Consider the following 19562-nt stretch of genomic DNA (forward strand, 5'->3'; position numbering starts at 1 on the left):
TTCATGATCTCATTAAATTCTCTGGTTCTGTTTTCTTCATTTTACAGATGACAAAACCCAGGCTCAGAGAGCCACTACCTTGCCCAAGCCGCAAGAGCAGAGCTAGGATTTAAACCTTCTTCTGCCCAGTTCGAGAGCCCCGAGGACACCGGACTCTGGGCGCAGTGTCGGTACAAAAAGCCTGTTAACCCTGACCCTGGCAAGCCAGCCCCACGAAAGCACCGCTGGCCCCCGGGCAGGACGCCAACAGCACTGGACTTGGGTTCTGGGCTGCTTCTTACACTGACCAGATACGCGACCTCGCGCTTCTGCTCCTCCCTCCAGCACGCGGAGGGAAGCGACGGTGAGCCGTCCGGGGTTCCACCGAGCCCCGCCCTCGGGGGTGGGGCAGGGAGTGGTCACGTGAAGGGGCGCCTTGCCCCCTCCCTACCCCCGAGCCCCGCCCCGCCCCGCCCCGCCCCGCCCCCAGGCTCCAAGCCCTCCACCCAGTGAGCGCAGAGGGAGCTGAAGGCGCCGCGCGGGCTCGGGACCTGCCGCCCCCACCCGGTTGCCGAGGTCGGCGTCGCCGCCGCGGGGTTTCGGGGAGGCCTGCGCGCTGCGTGGCCTTCTCCCGGCCAGCTGTGCGGGCGGCTGGACCAGCAGCAGCAGGGAGAACTCGAGCGCCGGCGGCAGCAGCGACACCATGGATCTGTCTTTTATGGCCGCACAGGTAATGGGGCTCCTTCCACGCGCGCCCCGGGCCGCCAAGTTTGGGCAGGTTCGGGGCCACGGTCTCGCCCTCCCCGCCGGGGCTGAGCGCACCGGGAGGGTTCAGGCCGGGCGGTGGCGCCCGCCGGCGATCCGAGCGCGGGTCCTTTGTCCGGAGCTGGCATCCCCACTGGGTGCGCGCGTCTGGGGCCGCGAGCATGACTCCCGGGGGCGGGGCAGGCTGTGCGCCCAGTGTTCCCCGGATCGACCTGTGCGAGGGGCCTCGGCAGGGGTCCCCTCCCTGCCCATCCCCCACCTGCTGTCCTCCCTCCGTTGCCTCGCAGCTCTCCAAGGCGGGGCAGCCCAGATCCGTGCGTACCCGGGTGGGCAGGCAGCCTCGCTCTTCCCCATTCTGTATCTTCTCGAGGCGCCGGGTAATCTGTCACTTGCTGCTGACCTCGGACGCCTCCCACCTCAATTTTCTCCCGTTTGGTGGAGACCAGACTCTGTAGCCCGAGGAAGGCGGCGAGACCCGCTCTGTGACCAGCCAAGCGCCAGAGCACAGCATTCGTTTTCTCCTTTTTCTGCTTTGTGCTGACTCTGTAGCCATCAGTGCCCGGCGCGACCATAACTCTTCTCTCGACACAAAACAGTTTCCCAGTGGCAGACAAAACAGATGACCTCTCATCGCTGGGATTTTTTTCTCCAGGGGAATCCCCGGAAGCTCTGAGCGTGGAGCGATCTTTATGTTTGGTGCCTTAACTCTGGAGCCAGAACAAAGGCAAACGCCTGCTTTCCGGAGCTGGAGCTGTCTGTGGCCTTTTGGAGTTACAGTCTGGCTCCAGGGAAGGGCCACCGCATTTGGGCTAGGAGAGTAAGTCCCCAAGTACCAAATTCAGACCTTGCACCTTCTATCGAGTTGGTTATGTTGGGAGCCCAGGGGTAGGAAGGCCCCCCAGGTTCCCTCTGTCCCCTGGGCATGTGGCAGGGGCTCCACTGGTTGCTGTTTACTTTTCCAGGGAATGGAGTTTCAGGGCACACTTTCCTTTTCCCCCAAACTTCACCATGGTGGAAATCTGTTTAAAAAGTAACAGCAAAATCTAGGCAGTAGGGACAGCGAGCTCCCAACGCAAGCACGAATGGGTGCAGAATCCCCAGGTTGGCTCAAGGGAACCCAGATTCCAGCTCTTGGCAGTCTCTTAACAGGTTTTCCATAATGCTAATTGCTCCCATGAGCCATGCTAGTCTTTTTTTTTTGCCTAATTTTCTGTATCCTGTTCCTAAACCCATGTTTATAAATATTGTCATATGGACATCATTTTAGATAGTGCTGACTGTTAACTGTGTGGACGGAGGAGGCTCACCGGATTTATTTCTAGAGGGGAGAAGAGCTCACACGATATCTACCTCTGCCGCCCAGCTCTGGATCCCACCAAACAGCTGGCATTTCCATGGTTACAAGATAAATTGATAACTGCTAATCCTGGGGCTGGCTGGAGCATCAGGAGTTGCTATGGTAACTTGACAAAATAAACATAGGGCTTTTCAGCATATCTATATAGGCAGAGCCTGCGCAGAGATGGAGTTCTGGTTTTTTTTTTTCTTTTTTTTTTACAATTCAAGTTTAATGTGGTCAGTTTATTACTGTGGACAGATGTTTGGGCATTGATTACACACTCAGTCCTGGGTTAGCTGCAGGGACAGAAATGTGAAGCGTCACCAAACGGGGAGAGATGCTGACGTTTTGCTGAGCATATGCTATGTGCCAGACGCGGGCGCTTACACACCTGATTACAGTAAATCCTTACACGTCTGTGACATTGGCACTGTTATCCCCATATTACAGATCAGGATGCCAAACTTAAGCGAAATGAAACGATTTGCCCAGGACACACCATTAGCAAGGAGGAAAATGGGTTTCAAATCTGGGTCTGAGGATCTGCAAAGCTGCTGGGTTTCCACCTTATCGCTTCCCCCTGAGAAAGACACAAAAGAAGGGACAGGAAGGACATATTTAAAGATGACTCATCTCTCCTCCTCCCCCCAGGAAGTGCTCTCCTCGTGGTGCGTTGTGATCTAATGGATTTCATTCTGGTGTTTCTCTGTCCCTCTTATCCCCACAAGGTGGGAACTCTTACTTCGTCTGTAGCACTTAGCAGTGCTTGGCACGGTGAGTGCGCTGGATATGCTGTGGGTGTACAGTGACTGCTGCACGTGACCAAGTCGATATCCCCACACGTCAGCAGAGGGCAGTTTGATAGAGACATGTGAAGGCCTCCGTCCACTTGTTCAGCTAACGTTGAGTGCCTGCCTTGTGCCAAGCTCTGTGTCAGGGATGCTGGGGGACAACGTTGAATGGGATGTAGATTTTCTTTCTGGATGCTTGGAGAGTAGTGGAGAAATGATGGACCAGGCCATTCCTTGAAAGGGCGACCAAAATGCCTGGTATAAAATAGGCCCTCCACAAGCATCTGTTAGATGATTGGATGAGGGTAAGACAAGATGTATGTGCAGGAAAAGCCATTAACCGGAAAAGATAGTGAGTTTGAGGTGTCACATGCTCCTGCGCCAAACACCTGTTCATCGGTACTCGAGGCTGGGAGTTCTGATGGATGGGAACTAGAGGCAGATTTCCCCTGGCGGACCTGGGAATAAGGGCATTCTAAGCAGAGAGGTATGGAACTTCCCTGGCGGTCCAGTGGTTGGGACTTGGCGCTTTCACTGCCATGGCCCCGGGTTCAATTCCCGGTTGGCGAGCTAAGATCCCGAAAGCCACGCAGAGCGGCCAAAAAAATAAAAAATAATCAGAGAGGCATGGAGGTAGGAAAGCCCAGAATATATTCACAGAATCCTTCAGGAAACTGGAGGGTAGGGAGCACAGTAGAACTGGGAGACAGAGGCCAGGGCCAGGTTGTAGAAGGTGCTAACTGCCCAGGATGAGAAGTTCACATTTAATCAGTAGACAGTGGGAGCCACTGTAGGTGACTGAGCAGGAAGAGCTTATCATTGAAGCAGTGCCCTGGGAAAACCCCAGCCGCCCGTAGAGGCCACAGCTGGAGGGATGGATGGAGTCGGAAGTGCACACCTGTTTGATTCACTGATGGAGTAAAAGCAACCATATTCTTGTGGCTCCAAAGTCCAAGTCTCTTCCGCTTCACCAAGCTGTGAAATATGACCCCTTCATGGCTTAAAGAGACCTGGAGGATATATGCCATCTTAGAGAGATTTCCCGCTCAAAAGCTAAGCCTCAGAAAGACACTCTTGGGCTTCCCTGGTGGCGCAGTGGTTGAGAGTCCGCCTGCCGATGCAGGGGACGCGGGTTCGTGCCCTGGTCCGGGAAGATCCCACATGCCGCTGAGTGGCTGGGCCCGTGAGCCATGGCCGCTGAGCCTGCACGTCTGGAGCCTGTGCTCCGCAACGGGAGAGGCCACAACAGTGAGAGGCCACAACAGTGAGAGGCCCGCGTACCGCAAAAAAAAAAAAAAAAAAAAAAAGACACTCTTCTTGGATGTACAGAGTTGACATCAGTTATCCAACAAATCCTCTTATGCAGATGTGCCCTCCCTGGTGCGGGTACACCGGGCTGTGGGTTTGGGCTTAGAAGAGGCTGTGGTCGCTGAGGATGTAAAGACTCAGCTCGACCCTGAGCCCTGGAGGCACTCAGCCTCTCTTTCCCCCACTCTGGAAATACCCCAGCCCCACTCTACACAGTCCCTGAGTCCCTGGAGATTCTGGAGGGTTGAATAGTAAACAGGGGCATGCATTTCCCTATGGCCAGAGATGGCCAGGAGGGCAAGGCTACCCAGACCCCCTAGGAGCTGGAGGGGAGGGGAGAATCGCAGATCTTGAAGACTGATCCTCAAATCCCTTTGTTGTCGGTGGGGTAGCCTGTCTCCAAAGACGGCCCCGTCCGTTCCTTACCTACCTCCTGGAGGTACATGTTGGCCCCCCGTAAGGGAGTTTAAGATCTGATTCCCCTCCCCTTAATGTGAGCTGGCCTTAGTGATTTTTCTGACCAAGACAATGCAGTGTGAGTGACATTGTGAGATTAGCTTAACATTGTGAGATAGGTTTGTAAGAAGCCTGCAGCTTCCACCTGGGACCCTTGGAGCTCTTGCTCTGGCGGAAACCCAGCATCATGTGTGAAATTCAGAGACCCTGAGACCTCGGGAAGGGAATGAACATTTAAGAGACCTACTGTGTGCTGGGCCAGCGCATGGAATGAACTAGAGGGACAAGGAGCCCGTTTCCATGTTTCTAGGTTGTAACTCCCTGTAGAACAAGCATGCCTATGACATAAGAGCTCGCTCTTATTTTTGTCTTGCATTGTCCTTACAGTGACTAGTTTAAACCCAGTAGTTCCCAAATGTTGCTGCCACTACAATCACCTGGGAGCTTTTAAGGGTCTTGCTGCCCAGGTCCTGCCCCAGACACTCCCATCTGAGTCTGGAGCTGGGAGCCAGCATCAGTGTTTTCTTTTCATCCCCTAATTGATTCCAGTGTGCGATCAAGGTTGAGGCCCGGACCCCAAACCCGCACTGTGGGGCTGTTCCCCTCCCCCATCTTTAGATGGAGCAAGTCCTTGGTCCCTTTTAGGTCATAAAAAGTCATGTCGTCCCTGGAAGTCACTCCATTATCAATTCAGCAAATTGAAATATTCAGGCCCAAAATAATGTAACCTGGGAGCTTGCTCCAAAATTGAGGTTCTTGTCTGGGATTAGCAGATGCAAACTATAATGTATAATATGGAATGGCTAAACAATGAGGTCCTACTACATAACGCAGGGAACTATATTCAATATATTGTGATAAACCATAATGGAAAAGAATGTGACAAAATGTGTGTGTGTGTGTGTGTGTGTGTGTGTGTATAACTGAATCACTTTGCTGTACACCAGAAACTACGCAACATCGTAAATCAACTATACACATCGATAAAATAAATTTAAAAAAAAAGAAAAGATTGAGGTTCTCCCTTCCTCCAGACCACACCTGGCACAGGTGGGAAACCTAGAGTTGGAATGGGTGCCTATATTACTGTCATGGTACAGACAGGGAGAGAATGGAGAGCCCAGGTGGTTCAGCTCACAGGCTGGGGAGCCATGAGTGGGGCGGACACAGGAGCATCCTTCCCATCATCGTATCACCTCCCAGAGTAGTCCAGGTGCTGGGGGACGGTGGGAGGTCCCGGGATCCTTCCATGGACCAGCTTCAGGGAATCGTTGAGCCCCCGAGGTACGCAAAGTAGCATGTTTATGTGCATTTTGAAACAAGTTTTTAAAGAAATCTCTCTTCATTTCCTACGGCTGTGTAACAAATTACCAAAAACTGGGTGACTTAAAACAGCAGAAATGTAATCTCTCCCAGTTCTGGAGGCTCCAAGTCCAAAGTCGACAGGGCTGTGGTCTCTCTGAAGGCTCTGGGGAGGATAAGCCTGTGACTCTCTCAGCCTCATGGGTGTGGGCTGCAATCATTGGTGTTCCGTAGCTTGTCTGTTCTTCTCTTCCTATCAGGACACCAGTCATATTGGATTAGGGCCCACCCTACTGACCTCATCTTCTTTTGATGACATCTGCAGAGATCTTATTTTCAAATAAGGACACATTTACAGGTACTGGGAATTAGGACTTCAGTATATCTTTTGGGGAGACACAGCTCAACCTTTATTAGGTCTGAAGATCCCTGAAGAATAAGGATCTTGGTTTTTGTGTTGGTGGCCACTGGTCTTTGAGAGGCAGTGGAGAGATCACTTCTCTAAGCCTCAGTTTCATCATCTGTGAAATGGGGACAAATGGCCTACCTCGTGGAACTGTTCATCTAGTCATTCAACAATCATTTCCTGTGTGCTAGGCCCTCCCTACGTGGAGTGCTGGGGGGCAGAGGGTCACAGGCCCTGCCGTGTGATATGTGGAGGTAAACAAAGGCGCCCTGGTACGGCAGGCACCTCGCCCAGCTCTGGAGACCGGGGGAAGGCTTCCGGAGGAGCTTTGAATTGAGCTGAGTTTGAAGGATGCATAGCTGTTATGTAGATGAAGGAGGACACTCCAGGCGGGGGGAATGACATGAAATGGCTTGAGATGGAAGGGGCTTGAATAGTGTCTCTTACTGGGAATGAAGGTTGCAAGTGACCATCTGGTTGGGCCGAGGGGCAGGTGGGAGGGAGCGGAGATGAAGCCGGAGGGACCAGGGCCAGGCAGGTGGCCTCATGGAGTGGAGCAGGGTGGGGTGGGGGGCTGCGGTGACCCGGAGAGCAGGGCTGTGGCCTGGAGGGGGCACAGACAGCGGCGCTGAGCTCCAGCGACTTGCCCATGCTGTACAAACTCATAGGCCCAGGGCTGCGGGTGCTTGTGGGTTTTTAAGAAAACTGAAAACTCCGATGTTTATAAGCAGTCTGGATTTTCAAATGTTGACAACTAGTTAAAAATTTTTAACTAACTGACCAACCACGATGTGGGCTGTTTTAATAATTACTTATTGCTTACCATTTCAGTTACACCGTGGTAGCAATCATTTCTTTTGTGGGACCAGAATTTAGGAAGAAGTGGGCTAGGCAGTTTGTTTCTGCCCTGATGGCATCAGCTGGGGCCTCGGGGCTGGAGTCTCACAGCTTCACACACGTGTCTGACACCTCTGTGCAGCCTGACCCTTCTCTCCACTTGGTCTTTCATCCTGCAAGTGTTTCTTTAGGCAAGTGGGGCTTCCTTCCAGCATGGTGGTATCAGGGTCATCAAACTTCTTGTGTAGCACCGCCTCCCCTCTCGAATCAGCATTCCTAGGTGGACACTGCGAAGCTTCTTATGAACCAGACTGGGAAGTCCCAGAATGTCACTAACTCCACATTTGTTTGGTCGAGAAAATCTGAAGGCCAGCCCAGATTTAAGGACAAGGGAACCAGATTCTACCTCTTGATGCAGGAAACAGCATGCATGTCCAAGGGGGAGGGAAGGGTGAATGGCAAACATCTTTGGAGACAGGCTGCGCCTGGTCCAAACAGAATAGGTATGTGGACTGGATTCATCCTGGAACTGCCATTGCGATAAGTATCTCTAGACTAGACAGATGTGTGTGGAGCTTGACAAAACCTTGTAAAAAATTTCCAGGCCCAGGAGAGAAGTAAATTATTACTAAGGATCTACACCATAACTACTAGACTGAACCATATGAAGTTGCTGATGCTTGACCATTTTGACCTACAAAATGAAAATTTCATATAGTTCAGCCTAATAGGTACTAACTAGAAAGACAGTAGGTTCCTTGAGTTATGGAGGGAAGAAGGGCTGTGGGACATGGGATGGAGTGAGGAGACGTGGGATGGGGGATCACTACCTGCTGGGGGGAGATCTGAGGAGGCTTCGTGGTTTGAGGAGCAGGGCCCTCCCCTGACTTTCCCCCCTCAGCCCAGCTCTTAGAACCTTGGCCTTGCTGCTGGGAGGACACAGTCACACCTGGAACATTATGTCCCACTGAGTGGGTCTTTCTGGAAGATAAGATGCATGGTCTAATCATAGCTGAGATGCTGATAACATCCACTGCTAGGCCTCCTTCTCCCACCCTCCCTCCCCCTGGGCCTTGGCAGTCTCACGGTTAATTTGCATTTTAATCATTTTTCATGGAGGGGGAAAAACCACAAAAGACTTCTGGTTAAGTTGAAGAGGCGATTCTGTTATCTCTTGAAATGGTCGTAGCTATTCTCAGGGGCCAGTGGGAGCATTCCCAAAGATTTGCAAGAAACCAGCAGCAGTTTTCCCTCCCCAGAGGAACACAGCGTTTCCCAGAGAAAGAGAATTCTAGGGACTCTGGCAATCTGCTACTTAGAGAATGTTTTCCCCAGCCAGCTACTGCTCCTTTTTCTTTAAGCAAGAATTATTAAAATACAAATTGTCTATTATCTCATATGTTTTCAACCAAAGGGCTTGTCTTGAACTTTGAATTCCGATTTTAAAGATGTAAATATTTTATCATTCTAATTAGACCTGCCTCTGGAGAGCATATAGTGCTACATTTTTGCAGGGGTGTAATGAGACGTTAAAGAAGAAGTAAAAATCTGTAGTACATTTTGTAGACCAAATTTCTAGATAGTGTTTTAAGGGTCAAGACATTCCATCTGACTTGAAACAATTATATCTCACAGAGCTAAGAGAACCAGGTCGTCTGGAAGTGGATTACAAATCTCCAATTGAACACTTGAGTGTTTGTGGAGCACCTGCTGTGAACTCAGCCCAACTTTGGGGATCCAAACCCCAGCTTCTCTACTCTGAGATGATGGAAGCCCATCTCTGTTTACTCCCTCCCGGTTCTGTCCCCTCAAGATGTCCTTGTACCTTCCCATCATAGCTGCCTTTTATCAAACGTTTAAGAGGTACCAGGCAGGCCCTGGATTGAATAATACATAGAATCTCACTTCTAAATGTTATGACACCCCCATGGAATAGGCAATTTTAAGATCCAATTTTTTTTTTTTTTTTTTGCGGCACGTGGGCCTCTCACTGCTATGGCCTCTCCTGTTGCAGAGCACAGGCTCTCCGCGCGCAGGCTCAGCGGCCATGGCTCACGGCCCCAACCGCTCCGCGACGTGGGATCCTCCTGGACCGGGGCACGAACCCGTGTCCCCTGCATCGGCAGGCGGACTCTCAACCACTGCGCCACCAGGGAAGCCCAAGATCCATTTTATAGATGAAAAAACTGAGGCTTAGAGAGGCGAAGTCACTTGCCCCAGGGCACACAGGCTTGGATTCAAACCCAGATCTCTGTGCCTCTTCAGCTTATTTTTTAAATCCAATTTTACAATCTCTGCCTTCTGACAGGAGTGTTTAAACCATTTACGTTTAATGTGTTTTTCTATAGTTGGGTTTAAATTTACTATCTCACTGTTTGTTTCCTATTGGTCCCACCTGTTCTTTGTTCCCCTTTTCTTCTTTTTCTGCCTTCTTTTGGATTCATTGAGAATTTTTTATTATCTCATGTTGTCTCCTCTCTTGGCTTATTGGCTATAATAGTTTTGTTATTTTAGTGGTTGCTTTAATATTTAGAGTGTATATCTTTAGCTTAGCACAGCCTATCTACAAGTGATATTATGCCGCTTCACATTCAGTGTAAGAACCTTATAACAATACACTTCTATTTCTCCCCTCTAAACTTTTTTGCCATTATTGTTGCACATTTCACTTCTATGTGTGTTTTAAACCTCACATTGTATTGTTATCATTTTTGTTAGAAGTTAATTAACTTTTAAAGAGATTTAAATAGTAAGGGAAGAACTTAAATATTTTCCCATATGGGCACTATTTCCAGTGCTCTTTATTCCTTTGTGTAGGTCCATATTTCTGTGTGTTATCATTTTCTTTCTGTCTAAAGGACTTTAACATTTCTAGTAGTTCAAAAGTGCTGGTGATGAATTCTTTCAGTTTTTGTATGTCTGAGGAAAAAGGTCTTTATTTTTTTTGGCTTTCATTTTTGAATGTTTATTTTTTACTTGGCATAGAATTCTAGATTGACTGTTTTTCAGTACTTTAAAGATATTATTCAGCCATCTTCCTGCTTCCCTTGTTTCTACTGAGAAATCTGCTGCCATCCTTATCTTGTTCGTTCGAACATAATGTGTCTTTTTTCTCCTTTGGCTGTGTTTACAGTTTTTTCCTTATTGATTTTTGAGCACTTAGATTATAATGTACCTTAGTGTAGTTTTCTTCCTGCTTCTTGTCCTTAGCGTTTGGGAGCATCCTGTATCTGTGGGTTTATACTTTTCATCACATTTGGAAAATTCTCTGCCATTCTTTCTCCCCCCTCCTGTTTTATTGAGATATAGTTGACATATAACATTGTATAAGTGTAAGGTGTACAACACAGTAATTTCATACATGTATATACTGCAAAAAAATTACCACAATAAGTTTAGTTGACGTCTGTCACCTCACATAGTTACAATTCTTTTTTTATTGGGATGAGAACTTTTAAGATGTACTGTCTTAGCAACTTTCATATATACAATACGGTATTTAGCTATAATCACCATGCTGTACATTATATCCCCAGAACTTATTTATCTTATAACTGGAGGTTATAAGATTGACTACTGGGCTTCCCTGGTGGCGCAGTGGTTGAGAGTCCACCTGCCGATGCAGGGGACACGGGTTCGTGCCCCGGTCGGGAAAGATCCCACATGCCGCAGAGCGGCTGGGCCCGTGAGCCATGGCCGCTGAGCCTGTGAGTCTGGAGCCTGTGCTCCGCAGCGGGAGAGGCCACAACAGTGAGAGGGCCATGTACCGCAAAAAAAAAAAAAAAAAAAAATTGACTACTTTCACCCAGTTCCCCACCTCCTGCCTCTGGAAAACACCAATCTGGTCTGTCCCTATGAGTTTATTTTTTTTAGATTCCACGTTTAAGTGAGAGTTCCTTTCTCTGACTCATTTCACCTAGCATTATGCCCTCCAGATCCATCCAGTATGTCTCAAATGACAAGATTTCCTTCTTTTTCATGACTGAATTTTATATATACACATATATACACACATATACATGTATGTAGATATTAATATACCACATTTTCCTTAAGTGTTCATCTGTTAATAGACAGTTTGTTTCAGTGTCCTGGTTATTGTACTGTGTGTGTGGATGTCTCTTCAGGACAGTGATTTCATTTCCTTCAGATACATACCCAGAAGTGGAATTGCTGGATCATACGGTAGTTCTGTTTTTAATTATTTAATTTAATTTTTGAACCCCCATACGGGTTTCCATATTGGCTGCACCAATTTACATTCCCATCAACAATGCACAAGGGATCCTTTTTCTCCACATCTTCTCCAACACTTGTTATCTCTGTCTTTTTGATAGTAGCCATTCTAACAGGCATGAGGTGATATCTCACTGTGGTTCTGATTTGTATTTTTCCCTGATGACTTGTGATGTTGAGCACCTTTTCATGTACCTCTTGGCCATTTGAATATCTTCTTTGGAAAAATGCCTATTCGGGTCCTATGCCCATTTTTAATTAGATTATTTTTTATTGTTGAGTTCTATGAGTTTTCCATTATTTCTTTACAGATTCTCTCTTCCCCTGTCTCTCTCCGCTCCTTTGGAGATTCTAGCACGTATATCAGGCTGCCTGACATTGTCTCACTGCTTCCTGATGCTTGTTCATTTTTTTGAGGCTTTTTTTTTCTGTTTGTGTTTCATTTTGGATAATTATTATTTACATATCTTCAAGCTCAGCAATATTTTTTTGAATGTCTAATCTCTGCTAATCCTATCCAGTATATTTTCGACCTCAGACATTGTAGTTTTCATATCAGAAGTTTAATTGGGGTCTTTCTTATACTTTCAGTCTTCTTCTTAACATGTTCAGTGTTTCCTCTAGCTTTTTTTTTTTTTCGGTACGTGGGCCTCTCATTGTTGTGGCCTCTCCCGTTGTGGAGCACAGGCTCCGGACGCGCAGGCCCAGCTGCCATGGCTCACGGGCCCAGCCGCTCCACGGAATGTGGGATCCTCCCGGACTGGGGCATGAACCTGTGTCCCCTGCATCGGCAGGCGGACTCTAAACCACTGCGCCACCAGGGAAACCCCTCCTCTAGCTTTTTAATATATGGAATACAGTTAACTGTTCAAAAGTCCTCATATACTAATTCTAAATGTGCATCAGCTCTGGGCTGGTTTTGATTGATTGCTTTTTCTCCTCATTATGAATCATATTTTCCTGCTGCTTTGCATGCCTGATAATTTTTATTTTTATTTATTTTTATTTTTTTAACATCTTTATTGGAGTATAAACACTTTACAATGGTGTGTTAGTTTCTGCTTTATAACAAAGTGAATCAGTTATACATATACATATGTTCCCATATCTCTTCCCTCTTGCGTCTCCCTCCCTCCCACCCTCCCTATCCCACCCCACCAGGCGGTCACAAAGCACTGAGCTGATCTCCCTGTGCTATGCGGCTGCTTCCCACTAGCTATCTACCTTACGTTTGGTAGTGTATATATGCCCATGTCTGTCTCTCGCTTTGTCACAGCTCACCCTTCCCCCTCCCCATATCCTCAAGTCTGTTCTCTAGTACGTCTGTGTCTTTATTCCTGTCTTAACCCCCTAGGTTCTTCATGACATTTTTTTTTCTTAGATTCCATATATATATGTGTTAGCATACGGTATTTGTCTCTCTCTTTCTGACTTACTTCACTCTGTATGACAGACTCTAGGTCTATCCACCTCATTACAAATTGCTCAATTTCGTTTCTTTTCATGGCTGAGTAATATTCCATTGTATATATGTGCCACATCTTCTTTATCTATTCATCTGAAGATGGGCACTTAGGTTGTTTCCATCTTCGGGCTATTGTAAATAGAGCTGCAATGAACATTTTGTTACATGACTCTTTTTGAATTATGGTTTTCTCAGGGTATATGCCCAGTAGTGGGATTGCTGGGTCATATGGTAGTTCTATTTGTAGTTTTTTAAGGAACCTCCATACTGTTCTCCATAGTGGCTGTACCAATTCACATTCCCACCAGCAGTGCAAGAGTGTTCCCTTTTCTCCACACCCTCTCCAGCGTTTATTGTTTCTAGATTTTTTTATGATGGCCATTCTGACTGGTGTGAGGTGATCCCTCATTGTAGTTTTGATTTGCATTTCTCTAATGATTAATGATTTTGAGCATTCTTTCGTGTGTGTGTTGGCAGTCTGTATATCTTCTTTGGAGAAGTGTCTATTTAGGTCTTCTGCCCATTTTTGGATTGGGTTTGCTTTTTGTTATTGAGCTGCATGAGCTGTTTGTAAATTTTGGAAATTAATCCTTTGTCAGTTGCTTCATTTGCAAATATTTTCTCCCATTCTGAGGGTTGTCTTTTGGTCTTGCTTATGGTTTCCTTTGCTGTACAAAAGCTTGAAGTTTCATTAGGTCCCATTTGTTTATTTTTGTTTTTATTTCCATTTCTCTAGGAGGTGGGTCAAAAAGGATCTTGCTGTGATTTATGTCATAGAGTGTTCTGCCTGTGTTTTCCTCTAAGAGTTTGATAGTTTCTGGCCTTACATTTAGGTCTTTAATCCATTTTGAGCTTATTTTTGTGTATGGTGTTAGGGAGTGATCTAATCTCATGCTTTTACATATACCTGTCCAGCTTTCCCAGCACCACTTATTGAAGAGGCTGTCCTTTCTCCACTGTACATTCCTGCCTCCTTTATCAAAGATAAGGTGACCATATGTGCGTGGGTTTATCTCTGGGCTTTCTTTCCTGTTCCAGTGATCTATCTTTCTGTTTTTGTGCCAGTACCATACTGTCTTGATTACTGTAGCTTTGTAGTATAGTCTGAAGTCAGGGAGCCTGATTCCTCCAGCTCTGTTTCTCGTTCTCAAGATTGCTTTGGCTATTCGGGGTCTTTTGTGTTTCCATACAAATTGTGAAATTTTTTGTTCTAGTTCTGTGAAAAATGCCATTGGTAGTTTGATAGGGATCACATTGAATCTGTAGATTGCTTTGGGTAGTAGAGTCATTTTCACAATGTTGATTCTTCCAATCCAAGAACATAGTATATCTCTCCATCTCTTTGTATCATCTTTAATTTCTTTCATCAGTGTCTTATAATTTTCTGCGTACAGTCTTTTGTCTCCTTAGGTAGGTTTATTCCTAGATATTTTATTCTTTTTGTTGCAGTGGTAAATGGGAGTGTTTTCTTGATTTCACTTTCAGATTTTTCATCATTAGTGTATAGGAATGCCAGAGATTTCTGTGCATTAATTTTTTATCCTGCAACTTTACCAAATTCATTGATTAGCTCTAGTAGTTTTCTGGTAACATCTTTAGGATTCTCTATGTATAGTATCATGTCATCTGCAAACAGTGATAGCTTTACTTCCTCTTTTCCAATTTGGATTCCTTTTATTTCCTTTTCTTCTCTGATTGCTGTGGGTAAAACTTCCAAAACTATGTTGAATAAGAGTGGTGAGAGTGGGCAACCTTGTCTTGTTCCTGATCTTAGTGGAAATCCTTTCAGTTTTTCACCATTGAGGATGATGTTGGCTGTGGGTTTGTCATATACGGCCTTTATTATGTTGAGGAAAGTTACCTCTATGCCTACTTTCTGCAGGGTTTTTATCATAAATGGGTGTTGAATTTTGTCAAAACCTTTCTCTGCATCTATTAAAATGATCATATGGTTTTTCTCCTTCAATTTGTTAATATGGTTTATCACATTGATTGATTTGCCTATATTGAAGAATCCTTGCATTCCTGAAATAAAACCCACTTGATCATGATGTATGATCCGTTTAATGTGCTGTTGGATTCTGTTTGCTAGTATTTTGTTGACGATTTTTGCATCTATGTTCATCAGTGATATTGGCCTGTAGTTTTCTTTCTTTGTGACAGCCTTGTCTGGTTTTGGTATCAAGGTGATGGTGGCCTCGTAGAATGAATTTGGGAGTGTTCCTCCCTCTGCTATATTTTGGAAGAGTTTGAGAAGGATAGGTGTTAGCTCTTCTCTAAATGTTTGATAGAATTTGCCTGTGAAGCCATCTGGTCCTGGGATTTTGTTTGTTGGAAGATTTTTAATCACAGTTTCAATTTCAGTGCTTGTGATTGGTATGTTCATATTTTCTATTTCTTCCTGATTCAGTCTTGGCAGGTTGTGCATTTCTAATTATTTGTCCATTTCTTCCAGGTTGTCCATTTTATTGGCATAGAGTTGCTTGTAGTAATCTCTCATGATCTTTTGTATTTCTGCAGTGTCAGTTCTTACTTCTCCTTTTTCATTTCTAATTCTATTGATTTGAGTCTCCTCCCTTTTTTTTTTGATGAGTCTGGCTAATGGTTTATCAATTTTGTTTATCTTCTCAAAGAACCAGCTTTTAGTTTTATTGATCTTTGCTATCGTATCCTTCATTTCTTTTTCATTTATTTCTGATCTGATTTTTATGATTTCTTTCCTTCTGCTAACTTTGGGGTTTTTTTGTTCTTCTTTCTCTAATTGCTTTAGGTGCAAGGTTAGGTTGTTTATTCGAGATGTTTCCTGTTTCTTAAGGTGGGCTTGTATTGCTATAAACTTCCCTCTTAGAACTGCTTTTGCTGCATGCCATAGGTTTTGGGTCGTCGTGTCTCCATTGTAATTTGTTTCTAGGTATTTTTAAATTTCCTCTTTGATTTCTTCAGTGATCACTTCGTTATTAAGTAGTGTATTGTTTAGCCTCCATGTGTTTGTATTTTTTACAGATCTTTTCCTGTAATTGATATCTAGTCTCATAGCGTTGAGGTCCGAAAAGATACTTGATACAATTTCAATTTTCTTAAATTTACCAAGGCTTGATTTGTGACCCAAGATATGATCTATCCTGGAGAATGTTCCATGAGCACTTGCGAAAAATGTGTATTCTGTTGTTTTTGGATGGTGTGTCCTATAAATATCAGTTAAGTCCATCTTGTTTAATGTATCATTTAAAGCTTGTGTTTCCTTATTTATTTTCATTTTGGATGACCTGTCCATTGGTGAAAGTGGGGTGTTAAAGTTCCCTACTATGAGTGTGTTACTGTCGATTTCCCCTTTTATGGCTGTTAGTATTTGCCTTATGTATTGAGGTGCTCCTATGTTGGGTGCATAAATATTTACAATTGTTAATTCTTCTTCTTGGATCGATCCCTTGATCATTATGTAGTGTCCTTCTTTGTCTCTTCTAATAGTCTTTATTTTAAAGTCTATTTTGTCTGATATGAGGATTGCTACTCCAGCTTTCTTTTGGTCTCCATTTGCATGAAATACCTTTTTCCATCCCCTTACTTTCAGTCTGTATGTGTCTCTAGGTCTGAAGTGGGTCTCTTGTAGACAGCATATATATGGGTTTTGTTTGTGTATCCATTCAGCCAATCTGTGTCTTTTGGTGGGAGCATTTAGTCCATTTACATTTAAGGTAATTAGCGATATGTATGTTCCTATTCCCATTTTCTAAATTGTTTTGGGTTCGTTATTGTAGGTCTTTTCCTTCTCTTGTGTTTTGTGCCTAGAGAATTCCTTTAGCATTTGTTGTAAAGCTGGTTTGGTGGTGCTGAACTCTCTCAACTTTTGCTTGTCTGTAAAGGTTTTAATTTCTCCATCAAATCTGAATGAGATCCTTGCAGGGGAGAGTAATCTTGGTTGCAGGTTTTTCTCCTTCATCACTTTAAATATGTCCTGCCACTCCCTTCTGGCTTGCAGAGTTTCTGCTGAAAGATCAGCTGTTAACCTTATGGGGATTCCCTTGTGTGTTATTTGTTGTTTTTCCCTTGCTGCTTTTAATATGCTTTCTTTGTATTTACTTTTTGACAGTTTGATTAATATGTGTCTTGGTGTATTTCTCCTTGGATTTATCCTGTATGGGACTCTCTGTGCTTCCTGGACTTGATTAACTATTTCCTTTCCCATATTAGGGAAGTTTTCAACTATAATCTCTTCAAATATTTTCTCAGTCCCTTTCTTTTTCTCTTCTTCTGGAACCCCTATAATTCGAATGTTGGTACATTTAATGTTGTCCCAGAGGTCTCTGAGACTGTCCTCAGTTCTTTTCATTCTTTTTTCTTTATTCTGCTCTGCAGTAGTTATTTTCACTGTTTTATCTTTCAGGTTACTTATCTGTTCTTCTGCCTCAGTTATTCTGCTATTGATCCCATCTAGAGTAGTTTTCATTTCATTTATTGTGTTGTTCATCATTGCTTGTTTCATCTTTAGTTCTTCTAGGTCCTTGTTAAATGTTTCTTACATTTTCTCTATTCTATTTCCAGGATTTTGGATCATCCTTACTATCATTATTCTGAATTCTTTTTCAGGTAGACTGCCTATTTCCTCTTCATTTGTTAGGTCTGGTGCATTTTTATCTTGCTCCTTCATCTGCAGTGTGTTTTTCTGTGTTCTCATTTTGCTTATCTTACTGTGTTTGGGGTCTTCTTTTTGCAGGCTGCAGGCTCGTAGTTCCCGTTGTTTTTGGTGTCTGTCCCCAGTGGCTAAGGTTGGTTCAGTGGGTTGTGTAGGCTTCCTGGTGGAGGGGACTAGTGCCTGTGTTCTGGTGGATGAGGCTGGATCTTGTCTCTCTGGTGGGCAGGTCCACGTCTGGTGGTGTGTTTTGTGGTGTCTGTGGACCTATTATGATTTTAGGCAGCCTCCCTGCTAATGGGTGGGGTTGTGTTCCTGTCTTGCTAGCTGTTTGGCATAGGGTGTCCAGCACTGTAGCTTGCTGGTCGTTGAGTGAAGCTGGGTGCTGGCGTTGAGATGGAGATCTCTGGGAGATTTTCTCCGTTTGATATTATGTGGAGCTGGGAGGTCTCTTGTGGACCAATGTCCTGAAGTTGGCTCTCCCACCTCAGAGGCACAGCACTGACTCCTGGCTGCAGCACCAAGAGGCTTTCCTCCACACGGCTCAGAATAAAAGGGAGAAAAAGTAGAGAGAAAGAATTAATAGAAGTAGGAAGAAAGAAAGAAAGGAAGGAAGGAAGGAAGGAAGGAAGGAGGAAGGAAAGAAGGAAAGGAAGGAGGGAGGGAGGGATGGTGGGAGGAAGGAAGGAAGGAAGAAAGGAGGGAAGGAAGGAAAAAAGAAAGAAAGAAGAAAGATAAAGTAAAATAAAATAGAGTAAAATATAATAAAGTTATTAAATTAAAAAATAATTATTAAGAAGAAAAATTTAAAAAAAAACAAAAAACGGATGGATAGAACCTTAGGACAAATGGTGGAAGCAAAGCTATACAGACAAAGTCTCACACAGAAGCATACACATACACACTCACAAAAAGAGGAAAAGGGGAAAAAATCATAAATCTTGCTCTCAAAGTCCACTTCCTCAATTTGGGATGATTCGTTGTCTAAAGGAGGGAGGGAGGGAAGGGAGGAAGGAAGGAAAGAAAGAAGATAAAGTAAAATAAAATAGAGTTATTAAAATTAAAATTAATTATTAAGAAAAAAAAACGGACGGATAGAACCCTAGGACAGATGGTGGAAGCCAAGCTATACCGATAAAATTTCACACAGAAGCATACACATACACACTCAAAAAAATAGGAAAAGGGGAAAAAATCATAAATCTTGCTCTCAAAGTCCACCTCCTCAGTTTGGGATGATTCGTCGTCTATTCATGTCTTGCACAGATGCAGGGACATCAAGTTGATTGTGGAGCTTTAATGCCCTGCTCCTGAGGCTGCTGGGAGAGATTTCCCTTTCTCTTCTTTGTTTTCACAGCTCCCAGGGGCTCAGCTTTCATGCCTGATAATTTTTGATTGGATGCCAGACATGGTGAATTTTACCTCGTTGGATGTTAGATATTTCTGTGTTCTTATAAATAGTCTCAGGCTTTGTTCTGAGATGCAATTATGTTACTTGGAAACAGTTTGATCCTTTTGGGTCTTGCTTTTAAGATCTGTTAGGCAGGACCAGAGCCATCTTTAGTCTAAGAGTAATATTTTCCCACCACCGAGGCAAGGCTGCTCTGAGGATTCTACCCAATGCCCTGTGAATTGTGAGTTTTTACAAAATGGCTGGTGGAAACAGGTACTGTTTCTGGCCTGTATGGATGCCAGGTACTATCCCCTGTCATCCTTTAGGGTGATTCTTTGCTGCCTCAGGTGTTTTCCTCACGCACATGTGCTCACCCGTCCTCTGCTAAATATTTGAGTGGTCCTTCTGCAGATCTCTGTTTAGCTCTCTTCTCTGCATCCTCTCCCTCATGGTCTCCAGTTGCCTTGGTCTCCCCAGACTCTCTGTCCCATCTCCTCAACCCCAGAGTCCACTGGGCTCTATCTGGGTTCCCCTTTCCTGCTCCACAACCTGGAAACTCTTCCCAGGCAGTAAACAGAGTCAATTACTTGTTTCCCATCTCTCAAAGGTCACTGTCCCTCACTGCCTGATGTCCAACGTCTTGAGAACCATTTCC

General features: G+C 44.9%; 1 protein-coding gene across 1 annotated transcript in view; it reads left to right on the forward strand.

Moving 5' to 3' along the window:
• Nucleotides 1-471: 471 nt before the first annotated feature.
• Nucleotides 472-19562, forward strand: part of C2H14orf132 (chromosome 2 C14orf132 homolog) — a 54157-nt gene continuing 35066 nt past the window's right edge. Inside the window, exon 1 of the mRNA XM_012532643.3 lies at nucleotides 472-709. Coding sequence (XP_012388097.1) covers nucleotides 683-709 — 27 coding nt within the window. The 5' untranslated portion in view covers nucleotides 472-682. The remainder of the gene's footprint in view (nucleotides 710-19562) is intronic.

Source organism: Orcinus orca, chromosome 2, assembly GCF_937001465.1.
Source record: "Orcinus orca chromosome 2, mOrcOrc1.1, whole genome shotgun sequence".
Taxonomy (NCBI): domain Eukaryota; kingdom Metazoa; phylum Chordata; class Mammalia; order Artiodactyla; family Delphinidae; genus Orcinus; species Orcinus orca.